Source organism: Gallinula chloropus (assembly GCF_964237585.1).
Source record: "Gallinula chloropus genome assembly, chromosome: 8".
Lineage (NCBI taxonomy): Eukaryota > Metazoa > Chordata > Aves > Gruiformes > Rallidae > Gallinula > Gallinula chloropus.
In genome coordinates, this window is record NC_140093.1 from 4,776,712 (window position 1) to 4,801,095 (window position 24,384).

General features: G+C 45.3%; 2 protein-coding genes across 2 annotated transcripts in view; one reads left to right on the forward strand and one right to left on the reverse strand.

The window, feature by feature from the left end:
- Window positions 1–11,202: 11,202 nt before the first annotated feature.
- SFT2D3 (SFT2 domain containing 3) lies at window positions 11,203–12,032 on the forward strand. The gene has a single exon (XM_084267152.1). It carries the CDS (start codon window positions 11,242–11,244, stop codon window positions 11,905–11,907), a length of 666 nt encoding a protein of 221 aa, XP_084123278.1. The 5' UTR covers window positions 11,203–11,241; the 3' UTR covers window positions 11,908–12,032.
- Window positions 12,033–15,450: 3,418 nt separating this feature from the next.
- The window catches only part of WDR33 (WD repeat domain 33), a 67,066-nt gene continuing 58,132 nt past the window's right edge, over window positions 15,451–24,384 (reverse strand). Inside the window, exons 18-22 of the mRNA XM_084267093.1 lie at window positions 23,696–24,158; window positions 20,020–20,186; window positions 19,797–19,889; window positions 18,775–18,960; window positions 15,451–16,091 (exon numbers count right to left, since the gene is read on the reverse strand). Of these exons, the coding sequence (XP_084123219.1) occupies window positions 15,859–16,091; window positions 18,775–18,960; window positions 19,797–19,889; window positions 20,020–20,186; window positions 23,696–24,158 (1,142 nt within the window). The 3' untranslated portion in view covers window positions 15,451–15,858. The remainder of the gene's footprint in view (window positions 16,092–18,774; window positions 18,961–19,796; window positions 19,890–20,019; window positions 20,187–23,695; window positions 24,159–24,384) is intronic.

The window sequence follows — 24,384 nt, forward strand, 5'->3', positions numbered from 1 at the left end:
TTAGGTGTGGGTTTCTCATGCTTCAACTTCTGAGAAGTTATTTACTATGAAGTATCAACATTGATCTCAAATTAGGGAGAAAAAAACAAAGAAGAAAAATTCCGTCTTTATAAGAAAGTGTAAATTAATTGGGAGACCATGTCACTGTTTCAGGTGCTATAAGTTATAGAGATTTGAAAGCAGTTTATTTTCTTATATCACTAATTATGGATCTGTCTTCCAAAACCACTGGTTTAGTACATAATTGGGCTAGCAAATGTAGTATTTTTTATACCATATTCTCACACTGGACTTAAATACCAAGAAAGCTGGCTAAAATGCTACAGCTTCTGTCCTGTTACCTCCTTTGTTAAACATTTGCCCACAGGGTGACAGGTTGAGGAGCAACAGAAGAGTGGAACAGAAGCTCCAGCCTTGGCAATGGCACAATTAAACACGGATGCAAGACAGAATGAACCAGACAACCAGGAGAACAGATGAACAGTCTCAGACTCTGCCAGGTCCAAGAAAGGTAGGTGCAGATGTGAGGAGCCCTTCTATCAGAAAAGCCAAGTCAAAACCACCAGTTTTATTTAATTGGTCTTGAAAGCTTTTTGGTCTTAGTGTCAAAAAGACTTGTCCTTCATCACAAGGCAGTGTTAGTAATTGTTTTAATACAAAATCGTGGGAGTTACTACAAAAAGATAGGAACAAAACATTTCAAGGTACAATGCTCAAACCTCAGCAGACAGGCACGGTACTGATACTAGAGAATCCTCGAAAGGCATTCTCTGCTCATCCTTGTCTACCAGTAGGAACTAGTGTATACAGAAGATACCACAGTACAGTAACATTTATATACTCATTTCTAGCATGTATATACACACAGATGCCTAGGACAGGGAAAAGTCAAAAACCTAGAAAGCTATTACCACTTCTGTATATCACAGATGCCAGTAGCTAAGATAAATATCAGAGCACTCCAAGACAGGGGCTTCTTCCCATTCCCGTAGCATGGCTGAGGATTTGCAGTTTTAAGGCTTAATATTGACAAAGACCACAAAAAATATGTGCCAGGACATTACCTGACTGCAGGACTCTTTCACAGATAATGACTATTAGAAAGAAAAAAGAAAGAGGAAGGGTATCGGTACAAACTCCTGCTTCAACTACTCTTGCAATTCTTCCAAAATCTCTTCACTGTTGACTAGACAACTTCCCCACACTGATTTAACTTATTTAAGGTTATTATTAAACTTGTTCTAAAATGTTGGAGAAAAAAAAATAATCCCACTTATTCAATGTATGAATTGTGCATTTCATATAACTACACGCACAGCCTAATGTCATCATTTCTCCTTCTGCTTGCATAGAATTTGCTGCTTGTTCCCTACTATTTTTTTTACAGTTGGCTAAATAAGAAATAAACAGTGTTTGTCTCAGCATATCCTTCTTGACCACACAGCCTCCAACCTCTCAATGAAATAACCACCTTTTGTTCCTATTTACTACACAGGGATAACCAAAATTAAGGTATACAAAGGCAACTTATGGTCATAATAGGGGAAAAAAAAGGCTCCTCATCTCTCCCTGGCCGACCAGCAACAGCAATTCATTATCTGTAGAAGCTAGAGGTTAAATCCAGCTGAGAATAAAATACAGCATCCATACGGTTCATCTGCAGGGGAAACTACAACCATACAGACCTTTGAGGTAAGCAGAGGCGATGAGTCTGTCAGTATTCAGAGAGGAAGAAATCCTACGCCAAAGGTACTTGGTAGTCCATCACAATGTTTAATTTCCAGTAACCCATTTAGCAGTGTTCACTCAGCCCATGGAAACACCAACAACATAAATGCATGGGTTTTAAATTGCTTATCCCTCTTACACAGGAAAAGCGCTCTTTTACTATCAACACGTACCACTTCACCCACACTGTCTCTTTGATAACTTGCATCTGAGACCCATTCAACTTCTTCACTGTCATTATCTCAAAGGAGCTAAACCGCGATGTTTGTTTACCAGCACCAGTAAGACAGATCATTCCCAAACGTGTTCATCGATTATCATCCACTAGCAGCAACACTGCCTTTGGACTACTCTCATTTGCCTGAAGAAGGGACATAAGCTACCAGGAACTATTGGGAGGGAGAAGCAAAATGTATCTATCAGTAGCTTAAAAACTGCGGATAAAATAGGATAATTCAGAAGAGAAAATGCCTAAACAAATTATAATTTTCAGCACTGTGCCTTCATCTTCTTTCTGGAAGGCTGTTACAGGTTACAATGAAACAATTAAGTAGCTGAAAGCAAACTACATTTTGACAATGTGAAATTACTACCTGGTCATCTATCTCCTTGTTCTTCCTATCTTAGAACCACAGACTGGTTTGGGTTGGAAGGGAACTCAAAGCCCACCCAATCCCACCCCCTGCCATGGTGCCCAATGCCCCATCTTCAGTTCCCACTCTGCTGTCTGAATTCCACTGCTGCTTTTACAGTGCTTGTTTTTCTCTCTCAGGTTCCTTCTATGCTTCTCAATCTTCCTGAAAAGCATCCTCACCACTCAATGGTATCACCATTTCTTTCACTACCTTCTTACCCCCTTATTTCCCACTAAATTCTCCTACATTCACACCCACAACTTTTTGTAGGAAAAACTGAAAATTGCCCAACTAATAGCTGTAAGCTAAAAGGAAAACAGTGGGGAAAGTAGGATTCTAGTGAGAGATCCACAGTTGAAACAGAGAAGCCAAACCAATTGTACAATTACAGGTAAGCATCGGGTCTATCACTTGCTAAGACAAGTCTGAAATTCAGAACTTTTAACTGCTAGGAAAAAATTTCCTCAATCTCCTGTCCCACATGCTCACTGCTCTCCCCAGTGACACAGACTTCAGATCCCATATTGCTGCTGCAGCTCACAGTTCTCCCAAAATATAAGAAACTAAGTTTTATTTAATTCTTAAGGTCTTTCCTGCATAAAATTAACTTCAATGAAATGTGAGAACTAAAATTTTAATCTGAAGCACAGGAAAAGTAACAATCAAATCAAGCAGTGGAATTGTCTGGGCAGAAGCTAAAATCAACTAGCTTGCTACTAATGGTATAGGCGAAGAAACAGACTACTGAGCCCTAAAAATCAAGGAACAGTAGCATTTTATCAACTTTTTTCAAAAACTGCTGCATTTCACCATTTCTTTATGGCCACAGTGCCTAAATACCTCACCCTTAACAAAGCTAAAGCTAATGCTGGTTCTGAACAGTCCAGGACAGTGCTGTGAAACGGGAAAAGTTCTCCATTGTTGCCTTCCTGTTATTGTTAAAAACCGAAAGCTTTCTCATCAGGAAAGTCTTTTCCTTCGTAATCTACTTGGAAATGAAAATAAACAGACCTCATCCCCTCTGGCTACGTGCAGATGACTCCCGCTTTAAGTAAAAAAGCCGCGCCACCAAAACCAAATATCTACCAGATCCTGGAAAACGCTTCAACAATACCATTCCCTCCGCCTCAGAGACGTACCCACGTATCCCAGCTGCAGTATCTGTCCTGTTGCTCAGGAGGGACCCTGTGCCACTTAGCCGATCCTGCCGGCGTTGATAAAGTTTGGAGGATGCCAGCCCCCGAAGTCTCAGGCCAGCCATGGCACCCAACGCCACTGTGAAGGGGAACGCAGGGACACAACTGGAGCGAACACTGGCAACACTGATATTCCATGAGTCACCTTCCTTTCAGGAGTTGACTTTACGTTTTAGATGAGCTAAAGCAGGATGCAGAGACCCCTGCTCGGGCATTGTTCCTTAAAGTTCGTCTGCCATTCTGCTACAGTCTTAAAGAGCAGACAACCTCTTCCTGTATTCCACCAGCAGCCACCCGCTTAAGCCACTACAATAGGAGTCTACATCAGCAACGCATTCTGTGTTAGACTCAAATAAATTCTGTGAGATTGAAAAAATAAAATCCTGAGTCTTCCCACATTGAATCCACTTAATTAATGAGAACTTTCTGATCAAAGCAACAGAGAAACCCAGAAAAGCAGAATAAATTACTACATCTCTTGACAACAGACTCTTTAGTTTACTGCAGATCAGTATCTGACCTTGGCATCTCTAAGGTGCTTCCCTGCAGCCTGGTGCATCACCCAGTGTCCTAAGGATACGGCAAACAATGGAACTCAATGGAACTCGTCCTTCCATTTGGATAAAGCATATTCCAAGACACAAAACTGCCAAGACTTTTGCTCTCCGGACACACTCCAGCCTGCAGAAGTGGCATGCAGTGGAGGGTCAGGAAGCAGGGAGAAGGGACATACTTGGCATTCCAGCCTCCAGAGCTCAGTGCTGGGAACTGAACAGGGCCTTCAAACTGGAGTTCGCCCTTTTTATCACTCCCCCTCTCCACCCACCCCTGCAAGACAGAAAGAGGATCATGCAGCACAAACTGCCTGGTGTAGCGTGGTAGAAAGACCAAGAATTTAAGAATACAGAAGTAAGTTTTTAAGACAACAAAGGGAAAGGGGTGGAGGATGGGAACATCTGAGTCAGTGTCATTTGATCAGCATTGTCATTAAAAACATCTCAAGAGTCATTACTAACAAATGACTTTTTCAATAATTATTTTTAAAAAATGAGGATTTTTGTAGCATGAAAGTGAAATATATCCCATGATTACAGCCTGGCAAGATATGGGGGGGGGGGGGGGGGGGGGAAGAGAAGCAGAAGTGATGACTTCATAAGCACTAAACGAGTATTAACCAGCAGAGATCCCTTCTGCCCTTTAAAGGAAAATGGAAGGGTTTACTGGGACCCAAAGGCACAAATAAAGAACATTATATTTTCAAAACCAGAAATCAGTGACCTCAAAATCTACAATTCACCCCACATTTCATTAGGAGTTTCAGACCCATGACGTCTGACAGCAATCTGCCACTATCATTTCTGTCAGATTGCATGTGTGCTTTATTCAATTCCACATTATGATGTAAATAGGACAGAAGAAGAAAAATGTCCTCCATACTGAGTGTTTTTTCTGACCTTTCAAACTTTAAGAGCAATAAAATGCTTCTAAAATGTAATATTAAATCACTTCTTTACTTTTAGCACAAAGCAAAATACTGTCTCACTGCAACATTAATCTCCCTTAACCTTAAGAAATCTGGCTAAAAATCTCTCTCAGACACCTACGCTTTTACCCTTCTGACTCATACATGATTTTACTGGCTTTCAAATAACCACTCCTCACAGAAAAGAATGACTCTCTTCCTCAAAAGGGAAAATGAGGGGATTGAAGGAAAAAAACAGTAACCACCCTGTCTTCCCATCCCTCAACACAAGCTCGCTCACCCGCTCTTCTCTTGCTGCTTCGCATGTAAAGGATGAAAATGCATGGGTTTATTTTTCTTCCCCTCTTTTCTGGGTCAAAGCAGAGAAGAGAGCAGCTAGACTTCTTTTAGGCATTAACAAGTAGTTCTCCTCAGAGCATTGCCTCTACGTCCCCCAAACAGACTATTAGACCTTCCAACATGTTAAAGTTTAGATGAAGAGCCTGAGAGCGCAGATTTAGAAGGAAAGATAGTTAGACTAAATCCACATTTTCCAACCCAGAAGAGCAGAAATGGCTGCTTGTAACTCAGAAATGGTGCATCTCAGTTTGATGCAGGTACTTTCCAGTCAGTGCCAATACTGTCTTAATATTATCAACCTTTATACTCCTTCCTCCTCCTTCAAACCATTATACTTGCAATTGCTTCATAAAACGGAGCACATGCACAGCAGCAGCTCTCTACTGAATTAAAAAGCATCTAGTCAAACACTGGACTAATCAGAAATAATATACTGGTATTTCTTACCTCAACTGGATTAGGAACAATCAATAAGTGTATCTCTAAATGCAGCTGTTCTTCTTTTGTTGACTGCAGGAAGGACATAGGCGTACCCAGATCCCAATTAGGCAAAGTATAGTGATAACAAAAATCTGTTACAGAAATAATAGTGCCCTGAAACATGCACTTAGGAAACATTTTTTCCCTGGGCTTTGTATTAGACTAGTTTCTAAAGGCAATATAAAACAGCACAGGCATTTTTTTACCTTCATATTTCCTAATCAACATTACAGTGGGAAAGTCTTAGAAGAAAATATCTCCAAATCTGGTTTACGTGCTACTTTTGGTATTTGACGATGTTTTGTTCACTGGTCATTCACTGATCCTCTTAGAAATAAGTCCATCATAAACAACAAGGAAAACAGGACAATGCAGCAATGCAAGAAAACCCCCCAAAAATCCCAACACACCCCAACCCAAACCCTAACAATCGTCAAAAAGGCAGAAATCATAATGGAGAGATGGACCAAACATATCAAATGCAAATTATAGACATGGTATTCACTTACTTCTTGGCTAGGAAGTACCACACTAAACTTCTGAAGGCACCCAACAATATTTTTCAACACTGCAGAATACAGACACACTGCTTAGAAACATGCTAGTTTTATATGCAACACACTGCCTTTTACATAAAGTTTATTTCCAAATGTAGTTAAATAACATCTAACTTAAGAAAATGAATATATATATATTTAATTTCTGTGCTACTATATTTGGATCTTAGTTGGAACAGATATATTCAAAGAAAGGGTAATTTTAATTGGGTTGGGGTTTTTTTTAAGTTAACAGCATCCCTTTAAACCAGAGACTGCTCTTGAGATTAGGGCCTGTAACAGCCACTTTGGTCAGACACGCAGAAATAAAATAGCCCAGCCAAAATGTGGCAGTCAGAATTACTATTTGAAAATTCCAATTATTTATTTACCAGTTTTCTCTAACATAGTCCTGACTTTCTAACAGTGTAACTTGTGACATGTAGTATTTGAATTTCATTTGCTAAACAGTCACCTATTTTTTAGTCATTTTCTGCTATGAATACATAGCAGTATGGATCTTTATTTGCATTTGCTGGAATTATATTTTTTTCCTAATGCTAAAAATCAATAAATCAAATGACTGTAGCTACTTAAATTCAGGAGACACTCCATGCAGCCAGATGTGACAGAACAGTTAAAACCAAAAATTTTTTTATTAAAAATAAACTCCTTTAATAATAAATGAGTTAGATTTCATCTACCTTAATTACTAATGATGCATCAGTAATTGCAGTACCTAGAAGTGAATCCTTTTGTCTATTTGAAAAGAAATGCTAAGTGAAAAAGAATGATGTGTCAGCACTGCACATTCTCCTGTCTTCCTCACTTTAACACAACAAATCATCCCCCTCTCAGTATCAACAGTATTGAAACCAGAGGCACATTTCTATCATGTTCCTGGCTCTGGAGGGTTCCTACGGATCAATATTGTGGGCACGCTCTAGATGTGACACAGTTCATCTTCTTCTAGAACTCTGAAACCCCCGAATCTCTAAAGCTGGAGAACGTCTGATCACCTCAGGACAACAGATTTTAACAACTACCACATAACAGTGACCAATGTCTGGCTACACCTGACCTGTAGCTGGCTCTGAGCACGCACGTTCTCGATGCTGAATTCTTTCAAATGACTGAGCAGCCTGTCCCACACCGAGAACACGAAGCACGGCGCTTGTCAAACGGCACCGGCCGTGCAAGGCACTGAGCAGCACAATGTGTCACAGACCCTGAAAAGTACGGATTCTGTTTTCTGGGACACTGCGACCCTGAATGGATTGTGCTGTTGCCAAGGAAAGTCAGTTGAATTACCAGCTATGATGACTGTCTCTGATAGAACAGTTAATAATCCTGTCCTGGGAATGACAGCAGAGAGACATTTAGAAATTCTCATAGCTGACAAACTTTCCGGGACATATGTTTCTGAAAACAATAAATAACATCCACATTCACTTTCCAAAAGCTGAAGCCAAGGCCTGCTCATTTGAACTGCCCTCTGAAGTACATCTGAAGACGACAAATCCGGCATTACTTTGGAGAACTGGACACTGTGCAGTGCCTCAACTTTCCACCAAGCCTCCAGCTTCATGCCAGAGCTTCTCACTGAGGAGTGTTGTGCCTTAAGTCAGGTTTCTGCGGAAGCACGGGAGAGAAGACAACAAGGATTACCATCCACAGTCATTCCCCACTGCCCTCTGCAGATGAGCGATTTCATTCGAGGTAAACATGTCATTCTGAACTGTACTACTCCACACTTCTACAGAAACACAATCAGCTGGGTTCATACAGCCACAATTCTTCCCAGGTCCCCTCTGTCTTGTTCCCTTTTAAGAGCTGCATGGGTATCCCTGACCTTTGAACATTTAATACTCTTTGAGTCTTCCTCTACTTGTAAAGGAAATTAACATAAATGCATCACACACCTATTAACCCAGGCCTATTTTATGTCAGAACAAAAAAGGGGCCATTAAGACAGAGAAAGCAATGTAACCTAAAGACAGGAGGCAAAACCCATGTTTTGAGTGTGTACAACCACTCATCAAGATCAATTTGTCATCACAGAGAGCGAAAATAACACTCAAATCACAGATGATATGACAATTATTCAGTGCATTCTCATCACTGACAACCCACCAACCACGATCTACATTGAATAATCACAAGGAGCTGCATCACAACATTAACACCAAGACTTTACACAAAAGAAAAATGAATACTTATACACAAACGACTCTAGATCCATTTCATTATCCCTAGTCATGAAGTGCAATGCTTCAGGGTGACAATAATGATAGCAGAGTGCAGGATGACTATCCTGAAAAAGGCACCCTACTAATTTTAATATTATTATTTAGGCTTTTCATCTTCAAGACATTTTACAAAAGCAAGTTCATTTTTATAAACTGCTTTATAACTGTCTGGGGTTTATTTCACAAATGGGAGAACAAAGTGATCAGAGATGCTAAACATTCGTGCAAACCTCGGGAGGATGTCAGCAAACGCTTTCCCCACTGCTTTTCTCATTTCCATCTACCAATTAGGTGACTGCACAGAGTTCTCTGTATCAGACAGCGTGGGAGGAGAATCAAGCTCCAGATTTAAAGCTCTCAGAACATGGCCAACGCCAGCGCGAGGACGACCGAACGCGTGGGCAAGAGGGGCAGCGCGTAGAGCAGTCAGGAGGGCCCCGAGGTGCGGGGCACAGCGGGAGCCGGCTGCCAGCACCCGAGACACACCGCCCGGCTGCAGCGGGCCTGGCTACCGGGCAGACGCTGCTCAGCCGCAATCGCTCCTTCCCAACTCCGCTTCTGGTCTTCCCACCGCGCTCCGGGGTACGGCACAGCTGGCCTCCCACCCCGGCCGGAGCGGAACACGCTCCGCCCGAACCTCGAAGGAGGAAAACGTGTCTCGGGCACACACCAGCACTTCACCCAGGGCAATCCGGATCTGCTCCCGACCCTTGACCGCCTGCAGCAGGGAGGGTGAAGGCAGGAACCGGGGCCAGGGCACGGGACCGATCCCCCACCCGCCGGCGGGGCTGCGCTCCCCCCACCCCTTCCCTTGCCTTACCTGCCCGTCATGGCGGCGCGCCCCCGGCCGGCGCCGGGCTGTGGCGGAGGGGCTGCGAGGCGGGACACGCGGCTCGGCTCGGCGTAGCTGCTCCAGCCCCGGCGGGCAGCAGAAACCCCGCCCCGGCGCGGGCCCCCTGGGCGTGGGCGAGCGTAGCAGCCCCCGGTGACTCAGGGCAGCCCCCCCGGCCCCGCGCATACTTTTCCTATAAAGGGAAAGAAAAATTGAGTAACGAAGCGGCGGAGATCGCCCGCCTCCCACCCGCGGCGCGGGGACCCGGCGGCCTCGGGACACGGCCCGGCAGCCGCTTGCTCCACCTGGTAGTAAGCACTTCGGCAGCTACTACGAGCCGGGTAGGGAGAGGGGGAACGCTGACGCTGCGGTTTTAACCGCGGAGCTGCTACCTGGTGTACTGTTACATCCGATAGATGTACCTCAACTGATGTAACGCTGTTTCCTGTGAAACAAGCTCACTGTGCAACCCCCAGGCAAGGGGAGAACAGCTCTGCAGCATGTTTTACCTCAGAGCAGCAGCAGACACGTCCTGAAGGCTTAACTTCTAGAAAGCAGTGAGGTGGCATCATTTGCCTTCAAGTGCGATGTTGTGATAACATCCAATGCCTTGTTGCTAAACTTCATCCTAGGCACTTCAAGAGTTGCATGTTCCCTGATGTGTGTGTACTAACACCACAGTGATCCACCATATGGGACAAGGAGCTTCTGCCCAAAAGCGATTTCAAACTTTATTTACATCTTGTGAGGGAGCCTGGCATGATGGGACTCACCATATTGTTGCAAGCTTGGGACTGATAATGGATTATATATAGAATTATCATCTGATAATTGCTTGTTTAAAATGGGGTGGTGAAGAACTGAGTTAATTATTCTTATTTTGGTTTAGCTGTTGGTTGCGAAAGGGGCAATAGGTAATCTTATTAATAAACAGCCAACAGATTTGGCTGATGGCACAGCCATAACAGATGGGCTTTTCATCATTCTATGCATCTCTAGTCTCTCCTGTTACAGTGGTTTCTGGGTGACAACATGTAGCACCTCCATATCTGCATATATTCCTCTCCTCTACAGAGGAGCAGATTGCTTCGGGTGAGCATGTGAGGAGGCAGCTCGGGGTGCTGCCAAGAGAAGCACAGGGCAGTGCTCAGCCTCTACCTGCCTACCTGCCTGCCTGCCTGCCAGCTGCTGGGCCGCCTGCCTGGGCAATCCTTCCTCTCCCCTGCTATGACTGTGAGCTCTATCAACCCCAAATCGCATCTCTTCCTCGCCAATGTACGCTTTAAATGTGACACCATCTTCTCTCTAGGGGCCGAGCCCGTGGGCTGTTACCACCCTCAGCTGCCGAGTTCTCGGCCACTTCACGAGGAGCGGCTGAAGCAGGGCTGAAGCCCCTCTCCCCAGCAGCGGCTGAAGCAGGGCTGAAGCCCCTCTCCCCAGCAGCGGCAACACTTCCTCGGGCCGCCCCGGCACCCACTGCCTGTCAGGCTTCCCCGCTTCTTTGGTCAGGCGATCCCGCCTTTCCTTCAGATCCGCGGGCAGGCGAGAAACCCGCAAACGGCAGCACGGCCGCGAAGCAACCTGAGGACAGCCCGCTCGCCTCAGCCCTCCCGCCTCAGGCCCCGCGCGCACGCGCCGTCACACGCGAGGGCGGGCCGCCGGAGATGGCCGGTAACCCGGATGCAGCCACTCCGCAAGATGGCGGCGGCGGGGCGGGCGGGCAGCGTGTGGTAACGCCGGCGAGCGGGTTCTCCGGCCTCGCCATGGCGGACCTGGGCCGGCAGTTGCAGGAGTACCTCGCGCAGTCGAAGGCCGCCGGCTCCGGCGCGGCCCCCGCACCACCGCCCGCCGGCTCTTCGCAGGAGGAGGCGGGGAGCGGCGGCCTGGGGGCCTGGCTGGGCCCGCTGAACCCCTTCCCATCGGCCCGCGGCGCTCCCCCCGCGGCGGCCGGATCGGGGCCGAGCTCGGTGTGGCCGTGGGCGGCCGAGGCGGACCCCTGCCTGCCGGGTTTGTCGCGCTGGCAGCGGCTGGCAGGGAGCGGGCTGTGCCTGCTGCTGGCTGCTCTCTGCTTCGGGCTGGCCGCGCTGTACGCGCCGCTGCTGCTGCTCCGCGCCCGCAAGTTCGCGCTGCTCTGGTCCCTGGGCTCGCTCTGCGCCCTGGGCGCCGCCGCCCTGCTGCGGGGGCCCGCCCGCCTGCTGCGGGAGCCCAGCCGCGGCTTCCTCCTCTACCTCGGCGCCCTCGGCGGTACCCTGTACGCGGCGCTGGGGCTGCGCAGCACCCTCCTGACGGCGCTGGGAGCCGCGGTGCAGCTGGGCGCCGCCGCCGCCGCGCTCCTGGCCGCGCTCCCCGGGGGGGCCGCCGGTCTGCGCCGCCTCGGCGGCCTCCTCGGCACCGCGCTGCGCCGCGGCGGCAAAACGCTGCCGGTGTGACACCCCTCCCGCCCCTCACCCGGGGCCGCCACCGCGGGGGGAGGACCGGGCACAGCCCAGCGGGACTCGGACAAAGACTGAGGGGAGGCTCACGGCGGCGCGGGGCACGAAGACGCCTCTGCGAGACGGGGATGAGGATGGCGCCGTCGGACGCCGCTTCGCTTTGCTTCTCTTCATCAGCGTTCCCGCTGGGTTTTCCTCGCCGGTACTTGAGCGAGAAGAGCACCGGCTGGTACCCGAGAACGGTGCCGGTGACTGACCAAACTCGTGTGGCGGTGTTGGTGCCAGCCAGCCAGCCGGGCCGGCCCCGAGCACGGGAGTTTGCCTTATTGCAAAGCCAGCTCCACAGCTGGGGTGCGGAGCCTCCCTGGCCCCGGGTGGGAGCTGGCAGCATCCCGCATCCCAACCTCCAGCATAGGACCGTGGGGCTGCTGCAGCCTGCGTGAGATGACGGAGCCTACGTGAGTGAGATGCAGCCGGCGTGAGGGAGAGGATGGAGCCGACGAAAACGTAATTATTGACTTGCCCGTTAACGTGTGAAGCGAGTGTCTTCCGGCAGAGGTGCGTAGGGCGGGCCGATGGTGAAACGTGAGACCTTTAATCTGGTCAGGTGCAGGGGTGAACGCTCAGAACCAGTTAACTGCTGTTAAGGTGAACCCCCTACGCTCTGAACACAGCCCTTTGGTTGCTGTATGGTGCATCTCAGATCAGGGGTGAATATGAATACTGTGTGCCACTCAACTGCATTTCTCCCTAAAAGACCATCTTTAAAACACCATCCAGTAAGTAAAACAAACTTTCCCGGGTCTGTGGGTGACAAAGACTACCTGCAACTCTAAGGGTAGGCTTCTTGCATGAGTATGACAGGGTGAAAGGTGCTAATCTTAACGACCTTGGCCTTTGCAGGTATTAAGGCAGCAGCTACTTGAGCTCTAGTTGATTAATCTCTTACAACTTTTTTTTATATACGTGTATTTTACTCTGGGGTTTGGGCAGGGATTGCTTACTTGTCACAGTGTGACCTTCAGAAATAGATTTGCTCGTACCTAGAGCCCGTTTCTGCTAGCAGTTCTGTTTCAGTGCAGGAACTAATCAGCCTTTTGGAAGGTGCAGCATTCAGGCTGATGGTCCCTGCCCAGAGCTGGGTACTTCAGTTTGGGGCTGTACGCCGCACGCCTGCAGAGAAATGGGACAACCGGGCTTACCTGCTCAGAGCCCGAGCGAGCATCTCAGAGCATCCCTGCCTCACACCAAAAATAAAGCCAAACACTACAGTGTTTATCTGCTGCCACTACTTAGGGTTTAGGGTACGCACCTAATACTTGCTCCGGATCAAACTGAAGTTGTTAAATGGGGGTAAATGTATGTAGATTGCTTTAATAAAACTACTTGTGTACCAAATGTCAGAATAGACATGCCACTAATGCTTTTTCCCTAACCCTAACCCTAACCCCACCCCCTTAAAAATCTAGGTCAGAGCTATCTAGAAGCATTAAATTAGTTATCTTTATTTTTTTTACAACTTCTAAGCTGTAGTATGTGAAATGAACTTTATTCCTAAGAGCACTGTCAAACAAATTTCAGACCGGTGGAGCTGCGGCCTAGCAGGTAGAACATTAAGGGTTCCACATGCAGCATGAGTCAAAGAATTTGATGTGGAGAGTACAGAACAATATTCCATTTAAATAATTTTTATCCTCTTTCAGCAAAATGGCCCGTGGGATCACAAACTGGGAAGCTGCTTCTGTCTCCCCTGCTGTGCTGTCACCTAAGATTTTATACAAAAGCTAGCTCGTTATCCAATTTTCTTAATGGCTTTTTGTGCCTGCTCCAGGATTGTGGAATATTTCACACCTCAGTTTAAAAAGCTGCCCCTTCAAGAGTAATACCAAGTGCCATAGTGGTTTAAGGAGTTAACCAACAGAGGGAAATTAAGGATGCTTCCTTTAGTCTAGATTAAAGCTGCCTTTCCTATTATTAGGTGCACTCTAACTTGTTTTTTTAGAGGACTGTGATTTAATTAAAGACTAAACCTTATCCTATGAATCATTGCTGTTGGATCAGTTTTGGCCCCTAAAAAAATATGCAGAGCTCGTAAAACCAAACAAAAACCCAACACCCACTTCAGCCCCAAGCTTTCCACTTGAGTAAATCATAGCTGATTGTCAGTCAAACTTTGGGATAGATTCTGAACTCCCAGACACTTCCCAAAAGTGACCAAAGGTCACTGTCCAATAGAGGTAAAAAGCAATTTATTTTCACCTCAGAGGAGACACACTGTCATATCAGGTGCATCTCTGCTATCTCCCAGTTGATACCTTTCAGACTGTTGTGTCTGACTAGAGCTCCATGACAAGGATTTTATAGGCTAATGATAAGTTAATTACTACAATTTTCAAATGCCATTTTACAGACTAAAAATTAACCCCAGAAAAACCCCACCTACTTGTGGCTGAGTGAAGAGAGCTGCAGTTAGACATCCATGCTTTGATCCCTTTAAGTAAGATGATAGGCCCTCAGGGCCAGTCTTTAGCACATATGACTGCAGGAGAAGTCAGGTACTTCGTTGCCACGGTCTTGTCAACTATAGAACTACGTTGCCATATTATCTAGAATATTCTAACATGAAGTCCAAGGGCTCATTAAATCCAATTTCTCATTCAGCATCACACCCAGTATTGTTAACATAGGACCTTCCCAAGAGCTGGCTTTAGAATACTTACATGACACGATGTTCACTCAGGCTCCAGGTGTTAAAGGAGCCTTTTGGCAACCTGCTGACTGGAGAGGAGTAATACGAATGACTTATGGGGAAACCAGAAGCTTATGGTTGTTAAGCAGCTTTATTATGAAATGTGGGAAATGGGAATAACCCCTCCTTCGCATTTCCCTCCCCTAGCAAAACTGGGAAACAATATCCTAAAGAAAAAGATACTTAAAAAAAAAAAAGTTCAGGTGAAAGCAGTCAACTCCCACGGCTCACACCGCAGCGCCTGAACACACCAGGCTCTGCTGAACACCCGTAGCCTTAAGCAATGCACCCCACAGCCATTGGAAAACATATGCATCCGCAGTTAGCAAGCTGCTCCCTTCCTCAAATTTCTAGAAAAAGATGCTGTTTTGAACAAAAAATATTTGACTTGCCCAGGTGAAGCACAGAGTGACAGCGTTTGTCGCGAGGTCTGTTTGGCTGGCAGTCCGGGTTCTAGCTCACGCTGTGTCTGTGACAACTGTTCTCTAAACGGTGTTCCACCTTTTTTTCTCTTTCAGGATGGTAGACTAGCAAGGAGCGGTGATTTCCTGTGTTTTGGAGTATTAACTTCAGCACCACTTGTAATCTGTAGACAGCTGTGGCTAAAGGTGGAAACCAAAGTTCTCCGATACATGACAAACCCTAGGAATCGGCTATTAGTATTTTAAACGGTTGAGATTGCAGGAGGTAGTTTTGTTGCTCCATCTGATACACAAGCTTGCCTAATGACAGCCCTCTTTATAGCAATAGGTGAGTAAAGAATCACACGCTGTGTTGGGGTTTTTTTTTTGTTAATTTTTGCTCAAATTACATTCTGTATTCATACAAAAACAAGGTAATTTCTGACAAACTGTACATATAGAAACAAGTTTCTGTCTGGAGGTGAACTGAAATCTGTGTGCTCCATGTCTCACAACACTTAAAAAAATTCCAGCTCTTCACAAAACAAAGTAGGTAAAAGAAAATGAGGAAAACAGGGGGGCAGAGGGCAAATCAGAAAGCTAGCTACAACGTTGCAGCTAGCAGCTGTTGGTTGATCTAGGAAAAGACCCTTGTTAGGAACTAATGCACATTCAGTTATCCCAGTTAAGAATCCCGGTTTGTGGTGTCGCAGGGTTAACTTTATTATAGAGTCCATGGTAGAAGTCTATTTAAATATTGTCCAGCAAGGACTGGGTGTGACCCAGTCAAAGCCTCTTCTATCGGCCTCTTCCACCACCTCTAGATGCTCCTCTTCTCGACTGGCCAGAGTTCATGTTACTTCCTCTTCCCCAATTACTCCCGCTCCTTCCTCCTCGAGAAGAATTACTGCCTCCTGTAGGGCCTCCACCAAAAGCTTCATCCCTGTGGAATCCATCGTGATGGTCTCCATCTAAAGAGCTAGACCTCCCCGATTTCGGTGCTCGCTGTGAAGGTCCTGAATTTCCTCGTCCTGAAAACGAAGCAGAGTCAGTCACTGATGTTGTGGTGTACACCACGCCTCTCCTCAGACCTGCCACATGTTTGGCTGGTTCTTCTGTGCTATAAGCATTCCCAGACCAAGTGCAGTTGAGACCTGTACTTGTGTGTCTCCTCCCTCTAGTCTGTTTTGCTTACATCGATTTAGCATCTCCATTACAGTCCAGAAGTTGGACAGCAAGCAAGCAATTCCTTGGGAACTAAAGGAGATGGTACCTGATACAGCAGTCACTTAAATGAAGTTACAACAGCGGTGGTCATGGTGTCCTTAAAACCACCAGACATACCCAGTTCTCAGGCTTTAACACCATCTGTGCTGCTCTCTATATTTTTAGTGCAAAATACCTTTTTTCTTTCCTAAACAAAGACTTTGCACTGATAGATCAGCAGAGGCTGGTGAAGACAATGAGTATCATTACTCTTTGGTTCCTTTTTTTGCTAGAAAGAGTGGAAAAATGCTCTATCTTACTACTAACCAGGAACATGAGCTCTCACTGCCAGGACCAGGGTTATCTGCTTCTCACAGATTTGAGTACTGATATGTAAATTAACATAACCACCAAAGTCATTAGCTTAAAATAACGAGCAACAGTTTGAAAACAATTAACATTGCTGTATCGACACGTGCTACAGCTAAATTAGGATATTTTTGCTCCACTTTCACAAGAGTGATTTTTTGTTGACTCTCCTTTGTTCTGCATCAAACAGGCCAAATTGTTCCACAGGGTTTCTAATTCATGAAGTTTTAATTTTCAGATAACTTCACCAATACAACTGAAGGTGTCACAGCCCATATATGAAAACCTATCATTTGTGTTTTGTTTATCAGGCTTTCTGTAATTGTGCTGAACTTTCTTTGGTACATTAATGACTTGTCTAGACACAAGAAGCGTGGTAGTTAATAACTGCTTTGACCTCAATAAAGCATCTGATAAGAGTTATCACAAATTACAGGAGGAATCCTTGCAGATTTGATAAAAGACTGCCTGAATGAGAAACAGCATAGAGTTTTGAAAGCAAAAATGCAGCTACAAAGGGAATTTACCAGCAGAGTTCTATTCAAAACACCTGTGAATGAATGATCAGCTCTTAACATGACATTGGAAATACAGTCCGTGCAGAGGAGGACTGGCATAGGGTTAAAGCTTAATGAGCTTCAGAACAAGAAGTAGTGGAATGTAGAGGTCTGACAACATAAAACTCTGCTATAGGCTGGCAGAGCAGCATTTGGAAGCAACTGAGAAGGATCATGTCACTGGTCACCACCTAACAGTGGGCATTCAAAATGAGGACATGAAAAAAAGGCAGCATTAAAAAACCACCAAACCCAAATGGCAATGCTGGGATTTGTAAGAAGGGAAAGGATGAAGAACTGGTGCAAGACTAATAGGCTGGCTGTGGAAATGGCACACACAGAACCAGGCTCCAACCAGCTACAGACTCCAAAGGAATGTATTTTGAGGGCTGCAGTAGCTGGCTGCATGACACTGCCACACCACTGGCTCTCAGTAGTTAGAGGGAACTCCTCTGCCATCAGGAGCTATGGGGAAGGAATGGAGAATATGGGACAAAACTAAGAGAACAGTACAAATCCATGGTTCCACCACACCTTAACTAGTGTGTGTAGTTCCTGGTTACTCCATTTAACTTAACAAAAGGGTAAGTTAAAATGGAAAATGGTATTTACGGGGCAATAGGGATAATAAAAGACACGGAACAGCTTCCAAGGGAGAACAACTGAACAGATCACAGCTCAGACTTGGAGAAGAGCAAGTTCAGGTTGGAAACAGAAGTGATACCAATGCAATCAGAGGTGGCATTCAGAAATAACTGGGTTCAACTTTCCACCATTCCAATTAAAACGCTTTCAAATGAAATTACTGACTGGCAGGCTTGAAACAAGAGGACAGCATTTTAAATTTTTTAAAAAACATGATAGTCTACTGCAGTTAAGTTTAGAGGTATGCTTGTGGGTGCCAAAAGTTTGTTTAATGCCATCAGAGGAGCACACCAATGGTAATGGTCAAAAGCCATTAAACACAAGAACAGTGTCTCAGTAAGTCACTGAGCTACAGGTTGTCACTGGTCTAACGAGTGTTTCAGGGACACTGCTACAGGCATACAGTGTTCTTAATGCTCTTCCCTTGGTACCTGCTCCTGGCTGCCGTTGAAGACAAGCTACTGAGCTTTATGGACTTGTGGTCTGCTCGTGCGTGGCCATGCTCACCCTCTCCCAAGTACAGAGCTCATAAGGAAAGATTTTTAAAAGTTCAGTAAGTCCAAGAGAGCGAAAACTGTGACAGGAAGATGCTGGACTTCAAAGACAGCACAAGAATGAATGTTAAGAAAAACCTACAAGTAACTGGGAAAAAAGGTCGTAAGAGTTTTCCAACTGGAGTAACAGGGAGACAAAAACTAACTGCTTTTTTACTGGACAAGAAAGAAGAGAGTTATATGATGCTGGAGATTTGCTGCCCCAGTGTATCAGTCTGGTTTTTTGTTCCTGTAAGATTGGTCTTCAGCTTCACAGCTGATAAAATCAAATTATTTACCAGCTCAGCTTTATCCCCTTTGAACAGATGAGGAATTCTGGATAAGCCTGCTGCAGAAAAATGCGCAAGTGTTACAGAATGTTTTCAAGACAAGGGTTTTTCTACCTTTGCCCCTCTCCTCTGGAGGTCCACCTGGAGCATCCATTTCTCTGTGGTCGGAGTTCCCTGGTCCATCATGCCAGGGACGTTTACGTGGTGGCAGTGAGGCCATGTCCATGCCCTGGAGCGAAGAAGATCGTTCTCTGTTAGCTGGAGAGTGCCCGTCATGAGGAGGGTGGTCTGGACGAGGACCTGAGGGTGAAGAGAAACAGGATCATAAATCATGTTAATCTGCTCGTTATTCCTCACTGTTGGGGGCAGTAACATAAATTTACATCCTTCCCACACTATTTGGCACACAGATTAGAATTACATGAAGTTTCTCCCCCCATCCCAACAGGCAAGTGAACGAACATTAGATGAAAAAGAAAACTAAAGGTAGAACAGGTTGAAAAGATGATGGGAAAGAAAGAAGTGTGAGATACAAAGTATTCTTTTGGGTACATAATACTATCATATGTTTTGGAGACAACCACATCTTCCTCTATGTTTTTATGTGTCACTTGTGCTCATTTTTTCCATAACATTAAAACACTGAGTTTTGCCTCAGTTGGGGTTTCCATTAGTAACACGGATGTGAATAACACTAACAAAGCTGTCAGGCATTGCAGCTGAACACAGGATCTTTGCAAACTCTAGAAAAAGATCCAAGAGAAAGATTACTTCTGGCACTGATATACACCTAAGAACCCCACCATGGCTGCCCTTCAGTTGCCCACGGGTGACAACAGGCAGGTCTGTGTTGTACAAGAATTCAAAATAAAATCAAAACTGAGGCCTCAATTTTTTTTTTGTTCAGGGAGACAGTTTCATTTAGAGACAGATGATTCTGGATAATTCATTTTCCCATAAATTTAGAACTCCAAAGAACTACCTTTTGCTTTTCTTGTGGTAAAAGACTGGTGGCAACAAGCAGATGAGGTACAGGAAGAAGAGGTGATGGTTTAAACGTGGTGGGTTTTTTCCCTAAGTGGTTATATTGTAGAAGTCAAAAAGTTACTTAAAACAAACCTCACCATTTTTTTTACCTGGTTCTCTGTTTCCATCCCAGGAGTCTGGTTTCCGCCCTCCTTCAAAGCGTGGAAATTCATCTGGAGTAGGAAGTAAACCCTTCCGGCCTCCTGAGCAGTAGGAGATGCAGGGGACAAGAGCAAGAAGAGACACTGTATTAACAAAAACACTGTACTATGCCCAAGAAATACCTTTGCTTCCTTAGCCTTGTATTTCAGTGTGGAAGAACGTTCCTCTCACCTCTAAGAGCACCACGACCTCTCCCCCGAACACCATGATCCCTTGCTCTTGAGTTTTCATCTGGAGAGTCAAATGGGTCATCTGGCCCAAAATCTTCCGGGCCAGGAAAGCCGTCTCTCCCCCTGGGTCCCCGGCCCTCATGTCTCGAGGGTCCTCCTCTTCTGAAGCTACAAGAAAGAACATGGTACAAAGGTGGTTTTTAGGCAGAATTGAGATGGATAAATTCAAGTCAGAAATTAATTAATAAACTGAAGCTGTACTGTTTTACTTAATACTACAGCACATACAGTTAATAGAACAGGATTTGTAGGTGGAAAAGTGCTTGTTTACTGCCTTTGAGCAGTTCTTTATAGTTTTCCCCTCACATTTCCTTCTGTTGTGTTGGTTTTTCATACAAGAAAAATACTGTTGAACATACTGTGCTGATTTAATGAAAAGGAGGGAAAAACAAACCAGTGATGATAGAAGGTAAGGTAAAGTAGAAGTGATTTCCCTGAACTGTGGTGGCCTTATTTCCCCCTTCCCTTTTCCCCCCTTCCATTGTGATAAAAACAAACTGAAAGAGGACAAGCAATGAGAGTCAGGGCTATAACAAAACATTCTGCCATCCTGTTCCTACTGATCAGGGATGCTTTTCTAGAACATTCTGGGTTTTGCTCCCTTCTCACAAGTTTGCAGTTTTCGCAAATTAATTGAGATTGCACTTGGCTCCGTAGAGATGACGACTGCGGAACAGCGTGTGCAGTGGCATTCCACAGCCTGGAGAGCAGCTTAGCCGGCTGCCATAATGAACAATTTTGGTTTGTGAAATGGAGTTACAACACTAAAGTTGATAATTTCCTTCTGCTAAGTACCACGGCATCTTCAGCAATTAGGTATGATTGGGCTCAGTGTCTCATCTTAAATGAGTATGGCTCCTCCAGTATCACTCTGGGGGCTTAACCGAGATCTTCAGAGGGAAGAATGGTTCTTAACGAACTGTCGGTGCCGTTTCAGGTAAGCTCTGCAGGAATACTGGTACTTTGGGCTCTCTACGTTACCAGTTTGAGCTCTTGGAGCGCTTGTGAAAGTGCCGTTGCTGCGGCCCAGCAGTGCGCGCTAGCGCCGGTTGTTGGGCCTGCTGCAGGTTAAAGCCCGGTTTGGGGGGGGTGCAGGCACACAGGTTCAGTGACCCCACGCTGCTCCTGCCCACCCCGCAGCGGCAGCACAGACCATGCTGTGGAGCGCTCCCTGCCCCTTCACGCTGACACCCCCCTCCCGCCTCCCCTCTCTTCCCAGTTCCGCACTGGCTGAACCGTCACCACCGTTAACACTCGGATGGCGCTGGCTTTGTGCAGCGTCCCCTTCCCCAGCTCATTAACGACACGGTGCATCCTATTACAAGCGAAACTTTAGATACTTTTATTTAGAATTTTAACAACATTAACCTTTTAATTACAAATTTAAATATTTTAACAGTAGTCATAACACAGTACAATATTTTTAAACTTTTACATTTTTTATTATTTTTTTTAATTAAAAACAATAGGTCTGTCTCCACCTCCCAGAAAACAAACACAATACAGAGAGGAGGCTGCTGTGCCTGTACAGGTACAACAGTGGATGGAGGGAGTGCTGTGTGTGGACAGTGAACCATTTTACATTAACCTGGATGATTTGGGAAAACAAACTGAACAGTTTCAGGTACAAATGGTTCGAATAACCGCATAGCAATATGGTTTAGCTTGAAACAGCACAGTCCTCTGGGTGTTCTTTAGAGGGTCTCCCATCTGAATACCCATTTTAATACTGACGTGGTGTGATTCTGCTGAGCTTGCAAATGACCAGGATTTGCAACACGAGGTCCTATGGCTAGCCAGAATAGGGCCTTTCCTTTTGCTTCCAGGCAACATTATGGACACAGTTTAGTTCTGAAATCTATCATTGCTATGCCTGACATAGCCTCAGCTCCTACTACTGTGAATGTAATTGTTTTCATATCAGTCACATGTAAAACCCTGCCTTGCATAGGGCTCAGTTCCTGTTTGACTATTCTCAGATCTTCCTTGAGGCCTAGGACCTAAACGTACAGAACTACACTGTGTGGATTAGCAGGCAGGAAGAGGCAGGTCTCTGCAGGAGAAGCATTGTGTTGATACACACAGGTAAAGTAAGAACAGGACAGGGATGAGAAGGGTGGGAAATTAGAGAGAAACACAGGCGTGCACACACACACTTCCCTCTCATGCTTGATCAACCATATACATCCCGCATTCCAAACCGTCAGCTGAACAAGTTGGGATTCTGAAGTTCACCTCAGCATCTGCAGTAAGCGGCACCTAATTCACCTTCATCCCAGAGAATTTATTATGCCTGCACAATAAGCCCTTTATAGCCCTGTGCAGGTTCTCCTTAAACCCAACTCTGTCAAATCAACTCTGCTTAGTTCATAGGTCAGATTCACAGGTCACAAGGGACTCTCTTCCCAAAACCTTTTTAAAAAATAAGGATCATCATAAAATATGTTTACAGTCCCTAAGCATTTCCAATATAAGATTTGAAAGTATCTACTGAGCTTCTCAAAGTGCTGTCTGCCTTGTCTTTCAGAATTCTGTAATGCAGACCACTCAGCTTGGACTCTTTACTGTTACTTTTAAAAATGGCTTGAGAATTGTTACCTTCTTTTAGTTACTGTTCATTTCTTTTCATACTCTTCACACAAAAGGAAGGTACATCTTTACAGAGCTAGGCAGAAAAGAGCTAAAAGAAGAGCTGTATAGATGCAAAGTAAAAGGAATGTAAGAAAATGATTAAAAAGGCAACTAAAGCACACAAAATTCACATTCTGTGGAGACCACAATATATTTGTACAAGTACACGTCCTTACACATGTAGAGTTGGTGGTCAGCGAGAGGCTCAGACCTTGGAGGCCGAATTTCACTCCGTTAAATTAGCACAAATGGGGAGCTATTTCAGTGACAGTTAATTTGCTGACTTAGAGCCATTCCTCCATATTTACATGGGTAACTAGAAGCAAATTCAATCCTTTGTGATTTGTTTGGAAGTTGTGAGCAATGACACAGACATTGCTGTGTAAATCAGGCTGTTTTGGAGTTCTTCACTTGGCATTGTAAGAAATAAGTCAGAAAGAGAAATAAAATTTCTACAAGCAAACCCATGAGAAAATAGTCTCAACAGTCCAAGAGATGCTGTAGCTCTGCCCCTTCTATCTGACGGTAGGATCACTGTTCTGCTCCTTACGAGTATGTTACATCTCTTTCTACAGCCTCTACAGTCACGCTGTAGTTTGTGACTGGAGACAAAGTCTCAAAATCCACTTCTAGTGTTCAAAGTTTGTCACTTCAACCTTCAAGTTTCCTCCCAATTTTCATCAAAACGGTCTCAAATCTTCATCCTGTGTCACTGGATCTTCTCTATAAATTTCCTCCCTTCTCTTTACTTACTGTTTAAAGACACGGAAGCTGCTGTGTACATTGACCATTTTTCAAGTTTTCTTCTATTACTGAATGATTTTTATGGACTCTATACTCAGGTATATTAGAGTTCTCATTTCCTTATTGGTTTCCAGTTTATAAATCTGAAACAGATAGACTCCTTAATGAAAAGGAAACCAGGAAGAAAGAGTTCCCCCCATTAACCCTTTAACCCAAAAAAGACTGAGTAGATTTATTCTTACCTCTCATCTCGCCTTCCTCGGAACCGTGCATCCTCAGGATCCCGTGGGTATCTATCATCCGAAGGTCTCCGTCCTTCCCAAGCACCAGGAGGCCCACGGTTTGAACCCCCTCCTTCAAATTCCCTGTGATCAGGAGGAAAGGGAGGCCCAGGTCCTCCTCGTCTCCATTTTTCGTCTTGCAGCGGTGGGCCTCCTCTCCCCTCAAATTCCCGTAATCGGTGGCCAAATCTCTTATCTGGATGGAAGTCGTCACGGAAGTCATCTGGTCGATCAAAGTCATCATGGAAATCTGGGTGAGGTCCTCGTCTATCTGGCATGCCCCTGCTGTCTCTACCATCACCCCACTCCTGGCCACCTCGAAACAACCCTCTCTCAGGCCCATGATCAGGACCACCACTGTTCTGGTCGTGCCTTCTATCTGAGAGAGGGCCCATGTGATGGTTTGGTGGACCACGGGAGTCACCTTGAGGGGAAAAAATCATAGCAGATTTCTGTAATGTTTGCTAAAAATGCTCTAGGATGCCCTAGTTTGTACAGTTCTACAATGCATACACCACACATTTCACATTAACTAGTTTTCTGGGAAAACTTCTCCTCTATATTCCAGCCCAAGTCTACAGAAGCTTTCCTCTCAGCTGAGGCCCTGTGCCCTGCTGCGGCCTTTTCCTCCTTAGAGGCACTGCACAGAT